Source organism: Mugil cephalus, chromosome 5, assembly GCF_022458985.1.
Source record: "Mugil cephalus isolate CIBA_MC_2020 chromosome 5, CIBA_Mcephalus_1.1, whole genome shotgun sequence".
NCBI lineage: Eukaryota > Metazoa > Chordata > Actinopteri > Mugiliformes > Mugilidae > Mugil > Mugil cephalus.
In genome coordinates this window covers 26,725,970-26,741,594 of record NC_061774.1, presented here as the reverse complement: position 1 = coordinate 26,741,594, position 15,625 = coordinate 26,725,970, and the positions used below count along the sequence as shown (strand labels likewise).

At 41.2% G+C, this 15,625-nt stretch overlaps 1 protein-coding gene across 2 annotated transcripts in view; it reads left to right on the top strand.

The window, feature by feature from the left end:
• The window catches only part of htr4 (5-hydroxytryptamine receptor 4), a 187,257-nt gene that overhangs the window by 59,919 nt on the left and 111,713 nt on the right, over positions 1-15,625 (top strand). For both annotated transcript variants that reach the window (XM_047585264.1, XM_047585265.1), the window contains exon 2: positions 3,336-3,414. In XM_047585264.1, coding sequence (XP_047441220.1) covers positions 3,359-3,414 — 56 coding nt within the window. In that variant the 5' untranslated portion in view covers positions 3,336-3,358. The remainder of the gene's footprint in view (positions 1-3,335; positions 3,415-15,625) is intronic.

The window sequence follows — 15,625 nt, the reverse complement described above, 5'->3', positions numbered from 1 at the left end:
TCTTTTATTCGCGGATATTTTATTTTAATCTTGCATCATATTTGTCCGTTGAATGTCACATCTCAACAGCAGATGTTGAGTATTCGTGTACATGAACTGCACAGACTGCAAATAAAATATGCTAAATATGCTAAACATGTTGCTAAATCCAAGATCCGTGTTATTACGGTAATTTATACATACTTTTAAATCTGTCTGGTCAAAGCTCTGAAATCAACTTAAGTTAGAACTGATGTTAAATATCATGTTAGAATTTATGTTACAATTTACAATCTAGAATCAAATAAAGGTCTTGATAGATATTTTGTACATTAAACGTCCAAAACAAATCTCCTGCTGCGCACAAAGTTCTCTCTGGCTCAGATATTAAGGGCAAGAATGTAATTTTCTCCGACTTTACTATAGATTTACAGCGCCATGCCATAGATCTAATATGCTCTACCATTATTTGCTTTTAAGCCGGGGTTTGTCTTATACAAATATGTAGATTCCCGGGTTCAACCCTCTGCTATCATATTACGTGTGCAGGCTCTTTACATGTGAATGAAGCATCTGAAGGATAATTCTGCACAAAGCGCCTCGCTGAGCGTCACGTCAGTAAATACATATGGTGCATTCGATGGATTTGCATGTTTTGTGCGGGTGGATTTGAATGTGGATGTATTTCTGCGATGTGAGGGCGAGCAGCACGCGATGTGTGCATTCATGTGGCGTACGATTAAGGCCATCTCCTTCCTCGTGGGAGCGCGGCGTATGCATTTGAAGATAAACCCTTTCAACAGGCACGTGCAGCCGTATACAGTAGCTTCTTTCATGAGGAATATTAACAAGGACACTTTCATATGTCATTTCGCTGCAGCCGTCTTCACGGCCGACCTTCAACCTCTTATCTCTGGGTTTGTAGCTCTTCACATTTGCGACTCGAAACCGCAGCTTTCCTATCTTTGCCATGAGATGGGTGACGTGCAGATACTTGTTATTAATTTTTTTCTCATGATCTAAAAGTCTTCCTTTCTTGTTTGAAGCTGTTATCAAGGAGTAACTGATCCCATGCTCTGCACTCAATTACAGATACCAAAGATAAGACATGGACCCCAGAAGGATTTTTATTTTTATTTTTTTTTGAATGAACGAAGGCTTGCATCCTTAATCTTCTTCATTCCTGCTATTTTGTTCCTGTCTTTCTTTTCTCAAGGTCAAAAGAAGGGACTTTGTGATGTGTGAATGTTTTTGGTGATAATGAGACACTGGAGCTGTGAACACGAGACAAAGGAAGATCATTTGCACCAGCCTGACATGTTTCTCCAGACTTTCACGTATATCTACACGAGCTAAAAAAAGTTCTGGTCGGACGCAGCGAGTGTGAAGCTCCAGCTGCAGCAGATTCTCTGAGAGAGTGTTGCATTGTGGGCTATTTCTAGCCTGCTGCTACAAATACCTAGTTTCCACCAGTCCCAAGTGTTTTTAGTGAAAGAGGAGGCCTTAAACGACCACACCAAGTTGAGCTTGTGTTGTTGAATTATTGATGCACGTGGATGTGTCTGCCAAGGTCCACCAAGTGAGAATGCAGTTCCTTTCTTATTAAAAACTTGCACAATGATGGTTTAAGATAGTTAGCTGGTTATTTAGATAGATAGAGGCCTGGGATGTGTACAGGTGCATTGCATACGATACAGAATCAGAAATCTATGTACAAAATATATAGGAAACGAATGATTTACAGCATATTATGAGCAGTTAGCATTTTGCAAGAAGCAGAATCAGACATAACATTATGACCACCTTCCTAACATTATCTAGGTCTCCCTTGTGCCTCCACATCAGTTGTGACTCTTCAGAGAATGGACATGGACTTCTGATGGTGTCTGTCCTTGGTGGTCGGCAACAGGATGTTCTTAGTGGGGGCTCTTTGAGTCCTCTGTGGATCATCCCACAGATACTTGATCAGTTTGGGATCTAGTGAATTTGGAGGCCAGGTCAACTCCTTGTGCTGTTCTTCTTTGTGTGTCTGTGCATCCTGCTGGGGATGGCTGCTGGCAGCAACGAGTGTCATTGCTATGGGGTAGTGGGGGGGTCTGGTCTGGTCTAGGTGGATGCAACATGTCTAAGTTTAAGTAACATCCACACCAATGAATGCCAGGTCCAAAAGTTTCCCATCAGAACTGTGAATTATCACAAATGGTTTGTGCTGCTTTGTTGTGTATTGTTGAGATGATGTGTATGGCTCCGTCGCCGTTCCTTTTCATATACTCTGCACCAACGATTTGATTGGCTTGGGAGGTCTTTGCAGGAGCATGATCAGTTCCCAGCGGAGAGACTCCCAGGTCAAATTTCCGCCTCAAAATAATCGGGGTCATGTGAACTCGGTCTGGCTTCCAGACTACACATACACCAGGTCAGTCTGCAGCTGAGCATCTGCAACACATGGCGTCTGTTGCTCCGTAATCCATCATACCATGATGTTACATAAGTCAATGTTTACATGGCTGCATGTGAGTTCATATTGTGTAAGAAGATTACGTGTGCCAGGAAAATTCTAAATGCCTTAACACTGAGCTTAGTTCAAGACGCTGCCATGAACTGAGAGAAATAATAAAGAAGTAAAAGTCTGTTCCATGATAAAAGATAAAGTGTTCACGCTGCTTAATACAAAGTACTTCGTTGAGCTTAAGCTGGACCCTTTGTGTTATCAGCTGTAACATAGATAATATGGGGATTTTGTTCAATCTGCCGTTGGCTTTGTGCGGAGGAACGTCAGCTTTAAACGTCCACATGATGAACTGGTTCTGACAGCTGCCCATATGGTTGTAGCATAATGAGTTCTGTTCTTCGGGGGGCGGGGGGTAAATCTGCAGGTCGCGATCCCCCTCGGTCTCTTCTGGATGTGTCTCGTCCAGGTTGACCTTCGCTGTCCACCCACTCTGCACCCCCCCCCCCCCCCCCCACCTGCAAAGTCTATTATTTCCTCCACTTCCACTCCGTTCTCCGGATGGCCTTCATTTTAGTGTGTTTCATGTTTTGCATTAATTAATGCTGCACTAGAGACGGCGTTTGGTGCGAGTGAAAACCACTTTCTGAAGATGCTGAGGGAAAATTCTCAAAAACTAAAGGTTTTTAAGCATTTATGAGACAGAATCTGTTGACGTGAGTTTATTCTGTGTGACTTTAAAATGTCAAAGGAAATTGTCACATTTGCATAATTCTGAATGTGTTGAACACCCCTATGTTAATGTAATCTACTGAGCCCGTTTCACGGCGTGAATTGTTTGATAAGTTCACCCTTTAATAGTATAAGTGATTATGTCAATTTGTTAATTGTCGCCTTCTGTCTGCAGGGACTCTCTGCATTTATGGTCACATGAATGTCAGCGCTGCAGGCCAGATGCCGGTGATGGAGGAGCTTGTCAGTGAGAGGTGAGAATTAATCAACATTCATGTAGAATCATCACTGATTATGCTGCGTAACACAGAAAACTGCAACGGATCATTTCTCAGAATGCAAATTTGTGACATTCATATGTTTCGGTTCATGTCAGTGGGGTCCGTATGTTAAGCCTATAGCAGTGTCATAGGCTTACATTGTGCATTTGTGAGTAAATGCATTATGTTTGGATTATTATTACCGCCAGATCAGCTCAGTGGTTTCCACTTGCGCAGATGTTTGGGAGGTATTTGTGGAAGCCTTCAGTGTGCCGGGACTTCCAGAGGGATGTTTATATGCAGACGGGTGATGAATGAAACGTACAATAAACCTGGTACTCGTCATAGAGTGGATTACTACAAATCAAATGTGGGACTTTCCAGGAGGCGACACCAGTCTTCCAAAAGTAGTTTTGATGTTTGATGATGCTGAGGACTGTGTGTGATTCATGTCATAGTCACCAGATCACTCAGTTACGTCTCAGTCTCTGTTTTGAGCAGTTAAGACGATACAACACGACACGAAACGACACAAAACGATACAATACAACATGATATTACATGATATGAGTCATACTATATGATATGGTACAAAACGATACGATACTATGCGAAACAATATGACCCGATACAATACATACAATACGATACTACACAACACAAAACAACATGAACAAATATGGTATGATACGAAACAATATGACACAATACGATATACAGTGGGGGAAATAAGTATTTGATCCCCTGCTGAATTTGTAAGTTTGCCCACTTCCATAGAAATGATCAGACTCTGGTTTTTATGGTTGTTTACTGGTTATGGGTATAGACAGAATATCAGTCGAAAATGCATAAAAAACACACAATCTAAAAGTTATAAATTGTTATGTATTTTATTAAGGGAAATAAGTATTTGATCCCCAACAATTCACTTAGAATTCAGGCTCCTACAGATTGGCTGGTGCGCATGTGGCACACAGCTGTGCTCAGTCAACTAATTACCAATACTCCTGATCTTAACTCGTCATGTATATAAAGCACACCTGCTCTAAGAATCAGTTTCTTACATTCCAACTTCTACAGCACCATGGGCAAGACCAAAGAGCTGTCAAAAGATGTCAGGGACAAGATTGTAGACCTGCACAAGGCTGGTATAGGTTACAAAACCATCAGCAAAAGGCTTGGTGAGAAGGTGACAACTATTGGTGCCATTATTCGCAAGTGGAAGACCCATAAAAGGACCATCAACTGTCCTCGGTCTGGAGCTCCCCGCAAAATCTCGCCTCATGGAGTGAGGATGATGATGAGAAAGGTGAGGGAGCAGCCTAAAACAACACGGCAGGAGCTTGTTAATGATCTGTGACTCTGAAAACCAGAGTCTGATCATTTCTATGGAAGTGGGCAAACTTACAAATTCAGCAGGGGATCAAATACTTATTTCCCCCACTGTATGATACGATACGATGCAACACGATACACACATAACACGATACAACACGATGCAATCATCATACGATACAAAATTATACGATACGATACGATACATGATACGATACGATACAACATGATACGATACAAAATGACACGACGCAACATGATGCAATATCATACGATACAAAATGATACGATACAACACGGTATGATATGATACAACATGATATGATACAATACAAAACAATATGATACGATACAATACAAGAAACGATACAATATGACATGATACGTTACAATATGACATGATATGAAATGATACAATACGATACAAAACAATATGATACGATACGATACTATGCAACAAGAAACGTTACAATAGGACATGATACGAAACGATACAATAGGATACAAAATGATATGATAACTATTGTTTGATGAAAAACCAAAGATAAAGACCTAGAGACATAAAAGGGTCGAGAGGGAGCAGCAGGAAGAACAAGATGATACATACATCCGATGAAATCATACATGCACGATCTAAACAAGACACAAACCAGAGTAAAGAGGTGATGCATGTTTCATGAGAGACTGATGATGGAAAAAACAAGAATACAGAGAGCTCATAAAGCTCCTGTCCTGTTATGGGAATAAACAACAGCTCAGTGGCTTTAAAGTGTCAGTGACAATAGTTTTTTTTTTATCACAGGTGAGTTAACTGCTATAATGACTGAATATAAGAGGTGTCATAACTGAACAACTATGGGTGTGATGGGGCCAGTAAATATTGTGCAAAGAATGAAACGATGAAAGTGAGTGAAATACGTGAGATACATAAATTATTTGTGGTTCCTTAAGAAGTTAGAGAAAACTCAGCAGCAGTGATATGAACGTCTGAGGTTAAAGACACATCCTCGTCCAACCTACCAGAGGACAACCCAGGATGGAGCTGGACTTTTAATACATTCACACTGCAAATAGACAAAAAACACAAACTAAATAAACTGGAACAAAAGCCTGAAACGCTGCCACAAAATAATAAGTATTTGCTTTCATCGGTTAAAACAATGTGCTTGTACTTGAGTTCTGAAAAGTGGAATGAAGCAGTGTAAAAAGTGTGCAGATCAAAAATGACTCAACAGCCCCGGCTCCGTCTTCCAGGGCGTCCTCATCTTCAGACATTTGGTTCAGTGGAGGGAACAATAGGCAGCGTGGGATTCCCAACGCGCCGCTCGCCCGCCTCTGTAGCCGTCGTGCCCTCGGGCTTGTTGGTTTGATTAAAACACTGATCCTGTTGAAACTGTTGGGAGGTCTTTTCTTTTTTTGGAAGGTTTTCTCTGCTTGGTGCAGATCCTTTAATGGCCTGGAGGATGACAGAGGGATGTCTTCCATTGTCACTGTGAAGGCGAACGCAAACTACTACTTTTTTCTTTTCTTTTTCCTTCTGGATGCGAGCTTTGAGTCACAGACCCACAGGCTGATAATTAAAGAGAAAATGATCCATGGGAGGAAAAAGATACAGATGAAAAACGTGAAAGAAACGACTTTTAGTAAGTCAGTAAGACAAAAAGCTCGTCTCCTGTTGTGAACATCTGTCTTATCTTGTTCTTTTTTTGTCTATAAGGAAGAACCTTTGGGAAATGTTTACGTATTTTGCCCAAATTTGGCCGAAAGACGCGTCGTACAGTCATACATTAGTATTATAACGGTAATTTAATCTAAAAACGCTGAGCTCTCATCTTAAACTTTTTTCAGTTTCCCAGTGAGACACTTTTTCCTTCTATGCATGAAGAAGCGTCTCTCGTCTACTACGTATGTTTGGCTGCTGCGTGGGCCGGTGTCAGACTGCAGCACGTCATACTATAAGTCACACTCGTAGATTTCTCAAGAGATCAGGATCCCAGGATCCCGGCCACTACACCGTGGCACAAAACTAGGTCAAGTATCGTCTCATAAACAAACTCGTCTGAACGCACTCGTCCAGGCCTCCCACTTTAGTTGCCTAATTTCAGTCGTCCCTCAAGCCAACGCAGCCAACAACGAGATGCCGCCCACGACTTAACTTATTACATTTAGCTGTAGGATTTATTCATCTCAACGTGGATGTAGATTTCTAGGAATCCATTTAAATGCTTTTAGGTTAATCAGTCTCAAAAGATTAGTTTCTGGTCATCGCATCAGGTCCGTTTTGACGTTTTAGGCTTGGTTTCTATGGAAAATAAGTAGATTTATGGATGTTTTGTGAATGAATTAAACATATGTCTTATTTCTTACAAACTATAATGTAATTAATTCAAACATAAGTCGGTAGGTTTTAAATCCACTCCTGCTAATCCTGTTCTTGACTTGTAACCTATTTCTGTTCTGTGTAAAGACTAATAATAATAACTTGAAAGAAAACAGGTGCATTATTGACGTGTTTTACCTTTTGTTTCCCATCTAAATTGTATTAGATTATATTTAATTTTCAAAAATCCTCCAAATAATCATTAAATAAACTGCTCGAAATGCTTCTTCTTGAAGTTTAAATGAGCCTTTAGTTACGAGGATGCAAAGATGATACGTAGGTCACGTGTAGCACTGCATGACGTCTTATATCTTAGCATCGTTCAAGCAGATTCAGAGATAATTTCCATCGTCATCAAAATGTTGTTTTACAAAAACACGCTTTAAGAACAGTGACTGAGTTAGTGGCGAAAAAAATCATAAAAAAAAGAAAATAACAACAGTGTTTCATTAAAGTGCAGCGACTGAAACACGTATTCTCTCATGAATAAATTTGATCAAAGTTGACCTTGTGAAGCTCTTTGCTTGGTGGGGACCTTCATACCAGACTGAGGTGACGTATTTGTCATGTGACACGTTTCTGTTGCGTAATAACGCTGCGTAGGTTTGTGCAGATGGTTCCTTTAACCTATAGGATCCCGGTGAACTCACAGGTACATTACGTAAACCACATGTATGTGCAAACATGTTGCAGGTTTTTGATGAATATTTAGCGTTTTATCTAAAACCCAGAAGCCAAACAGATCTAAATCTCTCTACCAGCGGGTTTTAAAACAACACATTCACATTCTGTCAAAGCTGCTGGCATCTCGGAGACGCCCCGGGTGGCCTCTGGCGCCGGTGCTGTGAAATTGACCCACCACCCGCTGCAGGATTTGATGGAAAGAGCAAACACTTTGGCAGAAACACACAGGAGTGTCACCAGCAGCAGAGAGCGGAGACGGAGGTAGGAGGGCTGCTGGAGGCGAAATGGTGGCAAAGACTTTAATCCGCGTGACTTGGGTTTGTGTCTCGGACGAATTTCATTTCATCTTCGGACCAAAGTGTTATTGTCACTCGCTGTTCTGTTGTGCTGAAGTTCGTCCACTTTAATTCAGGAACTTTCTGTCGTGGCCCAGTGTTGAACTGAAACTGTGCATCTAAAATTGATCTTTGTTCTGTCTGTTCTTATTTTCAGCCGTATTCAGTTTATCGTACAGTTCAGGTGAGAGTTATAGACGCAGGAGTTTGTGATTCTGAAGAGTTGAAATCACCTCAGGAAACAATATATGCATGTGTGCATCTTCTATGTTAATCCAATTTGAGGATTTCTACGTTGAATAGTTGTTTCATTACAGAATTGCACAGTGTAAATTTCATCTGTTCATTGCTCTTTTTTATTATCTGTGAGAGAAGAGTGACTTGGAGCAGCTCCTATCAGGGACTTAAATGCAACAGATCATCCTGTGACAGGCAGCTGCTTTTCAACGTTAACACGATGCAGAGTTATCAGATAGTAGCGAACCGATCCTCATTCTCCCCGAATCCGCTTTCACTCTGACTCTGCCGTTTACTTTCCATCCCTGCATCACTTCAGGTGTAACGTGACAGATCCTGTTTTCTGGGTGGTTGTGTTTTGCAGGAGAGTTCAGCCTCAGATGATGGCGTGAAACCAAACTCAGAGCCGGAGGGAGCGGGTCACTACTGCACATTTGACAGTTATTCCCTCGTTAGTTCAGTTCATGCTGCTCTTTGTTTATAATTTAGATTTACTACTAACCATACACAGGGATGGAGATGGAGGAGGGGACTCAGCTATAATCTGAAGATGAGGATAATGATGCAACAGCTACTATTGGGAAAAACTATTGTGTGGAAACACTGAATGCACTTTTTGTTCTTCTCAATCTTCTCATCCTGTTGAATTTTACTGGAAGAGACAATATTGTAACAAGCAAAAACGAACCGTTCCGGATCTCTGGCATGGGGCGTTTGATCAAAAACTTGTTGATACGGGCTTTTGTCAGGTTGAGTTCACCCACCAGTGGAATGAGAATAACGCAGCTTCCCCTCTTCAAACTAACATCATCCAATCAGAAGGAGGGTGGAGGTGGGACTTGGTTGAGATCCAGCTGCATTCAAGACGACTGGGGAATAATAATCTGTTGGTTTTTCAAACTCAGTTCAGAAACGGTGACAATAACGGTGAATGATGTGATATCGGAATTCTGAAATTTCCGAGTTGGACTTTAGAATTTCCGAGTTTTAGTGAAGGCATCATTCAAGCCGCGGTGTTTTCATTGAAGTCAGTGTTGATGGAGTAAATTTATGAAGCTTGGAGAATGTGTCCTAACTACAAAGGATTTAATAATTAAAAATAATGATAACTAATATTAAATGTTTGGATGTAAACTGTGCAATTTAAAATAAGAATATTATCTACAGTTGCTTTTAATTAAATTGCTAATTTAATAATTATTATCACTGTGCACTTTCTCATTTTTTCTTGTATGGTCAAACTCATCAAATATGTGTTTATATGTATAAAGAAATTGCTTTATGTACCTGGAAGTTAACCAGAACAAGTTCCCTGAGAACAAATAATCTGTGGTGGAGAGTTGGTCTGGATTCGCTCTATTAGGAACCGATTATACTGCAGCAAAGATCTTCTGGGCCTCTTCAATCATGTGGATGGTGGGATGAGAGAAGAGTCCTACACATCATCAGTGAGAACCAGGGACATTTACATGGATCTGATTGGTCGTAGGATCCAGTTGTGTTTATTTTTCTCTGAATCAGTTGAAACCCAATGAAATCCAGACGTTGGGTTACATACTCTGATAAGGAGTCTGGCTACACTGAACTCGGACCTTTGAAGTTATCCTAGAAAATATTCTGTCAGTTGTAACAATGACATATTTTCATAAAACAAACACGTTTGTCTGCTCTCATGTTGATAAGAGTCTTAAAAACTAGTTTGATTCTTTCGGGTGTGTTTAGAACAGATTAAAATGAAAAGGAATTCATTTGTGGTTAATTGCACGTTTGCTGTGAAAACCATCAGATTAATTGTCATTTAATCCGTCGGCGGCTCTTTGCATAAATTAATAGATGTTTATAATTTGTTTAAATTATTCACAAAGTAGAAATAAAGAGTTGTTTTTAAACTTTCCCGTACCAACGAGTTCTCATAGTGAACAATAAGACGTTTAAATCTGCATATGGATATAAAACTTTATTTATACACTTATGGAACAATAGATCCCTATTGAGGCCGGTTTCTGTAGCTCAACACTAATATTCAATACAGGAAGTTCTATTTAATGTGTTTTCTTGACTCGGCATCGACCACATGTTTCTTTCTTTAACCTGTAGCCTGTAGTGGCATCCACACACACACATTTTAAACTCAAATGGTCTTTTACCTCTGAGCAAAGTTCACAAGTCTTCAAGACGTTTACCTGTGAGGAAAAACGTGCAGGGATAAAGAAGCTATATCTATCGACCGGAGCCGCCCGTGGATAATCCTGACGCATCGATTCTCTGCTGCTGCTCTCGCAGCACAACCCGAGTCTCTTTGACTTCACTGCTCTGCGTCCATTCAGGCTCTACCTCTGCCGTTCGGTGGCTGCGCTGCAGAGTGCAGGCTTGGCAGGCAACGCGGCGCTTCGTCACTTTCTTTCACAGGCTTGAATAATTCATTCAGCAGCTGCTTACATAACCTCAACATGAAATCCTCCATTCATATAAAAACCATTTGCTGATGCGTGCACACACTCATACGCCGCAGAACTATATAAAAAATGCAAAAAACAAACAGGATGCCGGAGCTTCCTTTCAGCTCAGACTGGATCATATCTGTGAACTGAAGCACGATAATGATGCTGTCAAGAGTCTCCAGTGATGAAACTGAATCTGTCAAGCTCCCGAATCTGTTATCCTCCCAGACGGAGAGTGTGTGTGTGTGTGTGTGTGTGTGTGTGTGTGTGTGTGTGTGTGTGTGTGTGTGTGTGTGTGTGTGTGTGTGTGTGTGTTGAGCGCTCCATTATACACTGTTTCCATCCCGTTTCCATTCATGCTGGACACGGTGATTTTTCCCACCTGTCACTGGAAGCACTTCCAGGCACGTGCCGGTTCGGCCTCTTTCAGCGCTTCTTCCTGCTCTTTGATGACATCCTTTTTTTAGAGAACAGCACACAGCATTAAAAAAAAACTCATTCACAAGCCTCATCTCGTGTCATCTTGTCCCACAAGTTCACTGTGGGTGTGGATACGCTCTCGTCTTCTCAGGTTGTTTTATATTAAATTTAGCTTCAGACCAAGTTACTGAGAAAGTGACAAAAACTGCAGTTCCTGAAATGTCCACTTGAGGCTCTGAAAATGAGTCATTCCCCACAGACCTCCGTAAAGTGATGTTTTCTAAATGATTATATCAATTTATCAGTCTAATATTCTGGAGTCACATTATCGATGACCCACCCACACTTCCTCTAGATTCACTGCAGTTTGTGTTTGATTTATACTGAGTTCTGCTCTCCAGTTACAAAGCATTGATGGTTTACACACTGTACTTTTTATTATTTATTTATAAAATAGTATAGAATAGAAAAGAATAGCTTTTACTGTCATTTTATACAGTGTACAACAAGATTGGAGAGCTTCTCCTGTTCAGTGCAAAAGAAACACAAGTAAATACAAAATAGTGCAAAGAAGAAGATTTACAGCTAAAGTTAAAATACTAATACTAAAAATATATTGAAAATATTGTTAAAATATACATTCCTACTGTCATGTTCCTATGGTACAGCATCACAGAGCGGTTGTCAATGACAACTGTCAATCATCATGATGTCACATCCTGTTTTTATAGCATCAAATATTTAAAACATACATCAGTGTTCTATCAACTACCAAAATAAAAATAAATATTTAAATGTTTTAGTTTGAATCAAATCTCATCCTTAAACATGGAGGGGTTGGAGCTAATGACTGTTATGACCTAGGCAGCCACCAGGGGGAGCTCTACTCGCTTTGTCTTCACTTCTGAGGAGCTGTCATGGTGTCCACTTTTTTTTGCAGTCGCATATTATAGCCATCATCCTGTGGATGGCATCATGAAGTGTTCAGCCAACTTTATATATATTTATATATCTTCTGTCATGTGAAATGTGCTTGAAGTGACATGGATGAGTCACAGACGTCAGTTTCAGCTCAAAATTAAACCCGTACAGGGCAGATTGCAGCGGACTCAACACATCATGTTTGCCTGTGTTCCTTTCGCAGCCTTTCAGTCGCCTCCTAAGCAGGCGGTGACATTTCTGCGTGTCACGGTCTGAGCCGACAGCCTGACGATGGGGCTGCCTGTCAGCCGTCAGATTTATGCGGCGATAGTCCCGATCGTCTGTGAGTTTGTCACTGTAAAATATTTACACGTGGTGGAGGCCTCGACTAAAAACGCGGTTCCACTTTTAGCGCCTCGGCCTCGGCTTCGTCCGTCAGAGCAGACCCTTAGACGGCTGTTTGTGTCAGATACCGTTAACGGTTAAGTGGCACAGTACAGTAGAGATGAGGAAACGTGAGATAAATGCTGAAGATGCTGCTTTTGTATAAATATTTAATGCTCTGTTATGGTTTCTCAGAGACTTTTAGCTGTCGGATGTAAAATGAGTAGCGGGCTTGAGAATATAAATGGATAAAGAGACGTATGTAAAGAGCTGCACTTATTTCCCTCTTTGCGCTCCAGCTTGTTGACGGGACTTCTGGTTTCTGTATTAATCAGGCTGTCACAAAACGTAAATTGTGTGTTGTAACACGCGGTTCACGAGGCTTGAACTTTAGTTTTCACCCTGTTCGTAATGTTTTTATTTTCCTGCGTTCGTCATTTAGAGGTGGTGGATGTTCACTCTGCAGCACAGATACAGGACAGATGAGAGGTTATTAAAGGAGCTACCTTCCAGCTTTGGCTGCAGGGAAGAAGCTTCAGGGTTTACTTACACTGATCAGCCATAATTTTATGACCACCTTTCATACCACGAGATGGTTTAGATGTTTTTTTACTTCACATGTCAGTGATGAAGAATGTTTAACGTTTGGACTCTCCTGCCTGAATCATGTCACGCTAGTAAAAGGTTGGACCCACTTTTTCCTTCGGAACTGCCTTAATTCTTTACTTTCTACAAGGTGTTGGAAACATTCCTCGGAGATTTTGGTCCATATTGACATGATAACATCACACAGATGCTGCAGATTTGTCGGCTGAACATGTATGATGAGAATCTCCCGTTCCACCACATCCCAAAGGTGAAATATCTATTGGATTGAGATGTGGTGACTGTGGAGGCCGTTGGAGTACAGTGAACTCATTGTCATGTTCCAGAAACCAGTTTGAGATGATATGAGCTTTGTGACATGGTGCATTATCCTGCTGGAAGTAGCCGTCAGAAGATGGTCCACTGTGGTCATAAAGGGATGGACATGGTCAGCAACAATACTCAGGTAGACTGTGGTGTTTAAACCATGCTCACCAAGTCAGTTAAGTTAAATCCGCTTTCTTCCTCATTCTGATGCTCAGTTTGAACTTCAGCAAGTTGTCTTGATCACCTCTAAATGACTAAATACATCGAATTGCAGCCATGTGATTGGCTGATTAGATATTGAACAGCTGTACCTAATAAAGTGGCCAGTGAGTGTACATATGCATGTATTTCTAAAACTAATTTCCCCATATAATGCCAGTAATGTCAGTTTGTCTGTTGCACAAATTGCTTTTTTCTTTATATTGTGTTGTTGGTGATTATCAGGAAATAAAACAACCCACTAATATATGAAAAATTATGCAGCAGAACTAGTTTCCTCTGTCGCTCTTGAATGGGATAAAAAAAAGTATGAGGAGCAGAGAGTTGATGAGACAGGAAGCGTCTCCTCGCTGTGACCTGTCAGCTAGCAGGGCGTCCTCAGCCAACACTGCAGCATTTGTCCACTCTAACTAGGGTTTTGCTGCTTCCTCATCCGGGAGGCAGCTCATTTGCTCGAACAGGCTCTTGATCGTCTCCCACCTGGACCTGGACCTGGACCACGACGACTCCCTCTGCAGCTGAAGGAAAGCTTGTACTGTGAGACTGGTGTCACTGCCCTTCACTGTGGATGTGGCGCTCATTAACTAGAGTATGAGAGGTGTTTGCACAGAGACACACTGTATTAATGTCCCTCCTCCCCACAAAGACAGTGGAGATCCTTGGTTCTGAAGGGCCTGAGGCAAAGATAAAGGTTTGTTGTCCTGCTCCTGTAGCAAAATCTGCCACATGCTAGAGCTAAGGTTAGAAGGGAACCTTTGGGTGGATGTTGTGGTTATTCTTGATGCACTGTGTTGACTTTAAGGTTTTTTTTAAGGGTGTTTTTGCAAAATATGCCAAAGGAACCCTTTGTCGTTTCTGTTGCGTGGGATCCCGAACAATTCCTCACTATCCTGACAATAACACCACTGTCCATAAACTTTACAAAGTGATGCTTTCACGCGTGTAAACCAAATTTTGTAAGCTTTCAGAAGGTTTAGTGAAAGGTGAATGCTGTATGGAAACTACATGTTCGGGCGTTACGTTCCTACTTACCTGAAGGCTTCAGTCCAGCTCACTCCAGAATCAAGTTCTTTTCCTGTTTTGTGCTTTAAAACATTCAACACACATTCCTGCAAACAATGGGGCTTAAAATGCATGAGATATAAAGTTTGTGTTCCTCTGATCACACTTAATTTAGACTTGACGTTGCTTTGGACGGTGGTTTATACGTATGATTTGCAAACAAAAGGCTTTTGGTTGCAGCTGCATAATATCTATACGCTCTAATATAAGGAACATGGAAATGTTTCCCATCCAACGTTTCAGTTTCCACCAGAAAGCTGGAAAAACGATTTGTTCTGCTCAATATGCTAAATAACATGTATTGAACTGCTTCCAATGCTGCATCATTTACAGAAAACATATCTCTGGCCCTGAATACCTGAGCTTTAGATTGAGGGGAAGAAAATGCTGCACATGATAAATTTTACACAGGTCCACAGCAGCAGAGCTGATAAGTGTGACTTATGTTTACGCACGAGGCAACGCAGCAATAATTTTATTGTCTCCAAATGGACCCAAACTCAGTCAGAAAGGAACATAATTCTCTGTCTTAAACCGTGAAATCATTCAGGAATCTTGACGCGTCTCAGTGTCGAGCTCTGGTCGTGTTTCAGGGAGAAAGGTTCTCACTTGTCTTGTGACACCTGGGATGAGATTAGAGGATGAATCTGCTGAGGAGCGACGTTTCCTTCCCGATGATTATCAGGTGGATGTGACGGACGTGTTCAGTGAAGCCGCCCAGACCCACATCCTGTCTAATTACATGCAGATTGACCGGAGAGAAACGGGCTGAATGCTAATGCGCGGTAAAGATAACGGAAAGTGACGCCTTTCGATTAGATGCGCGGCTGATTCTCTGCAAAAACGTCCGTCAAAAACGAGCTGGAATAGTTGAC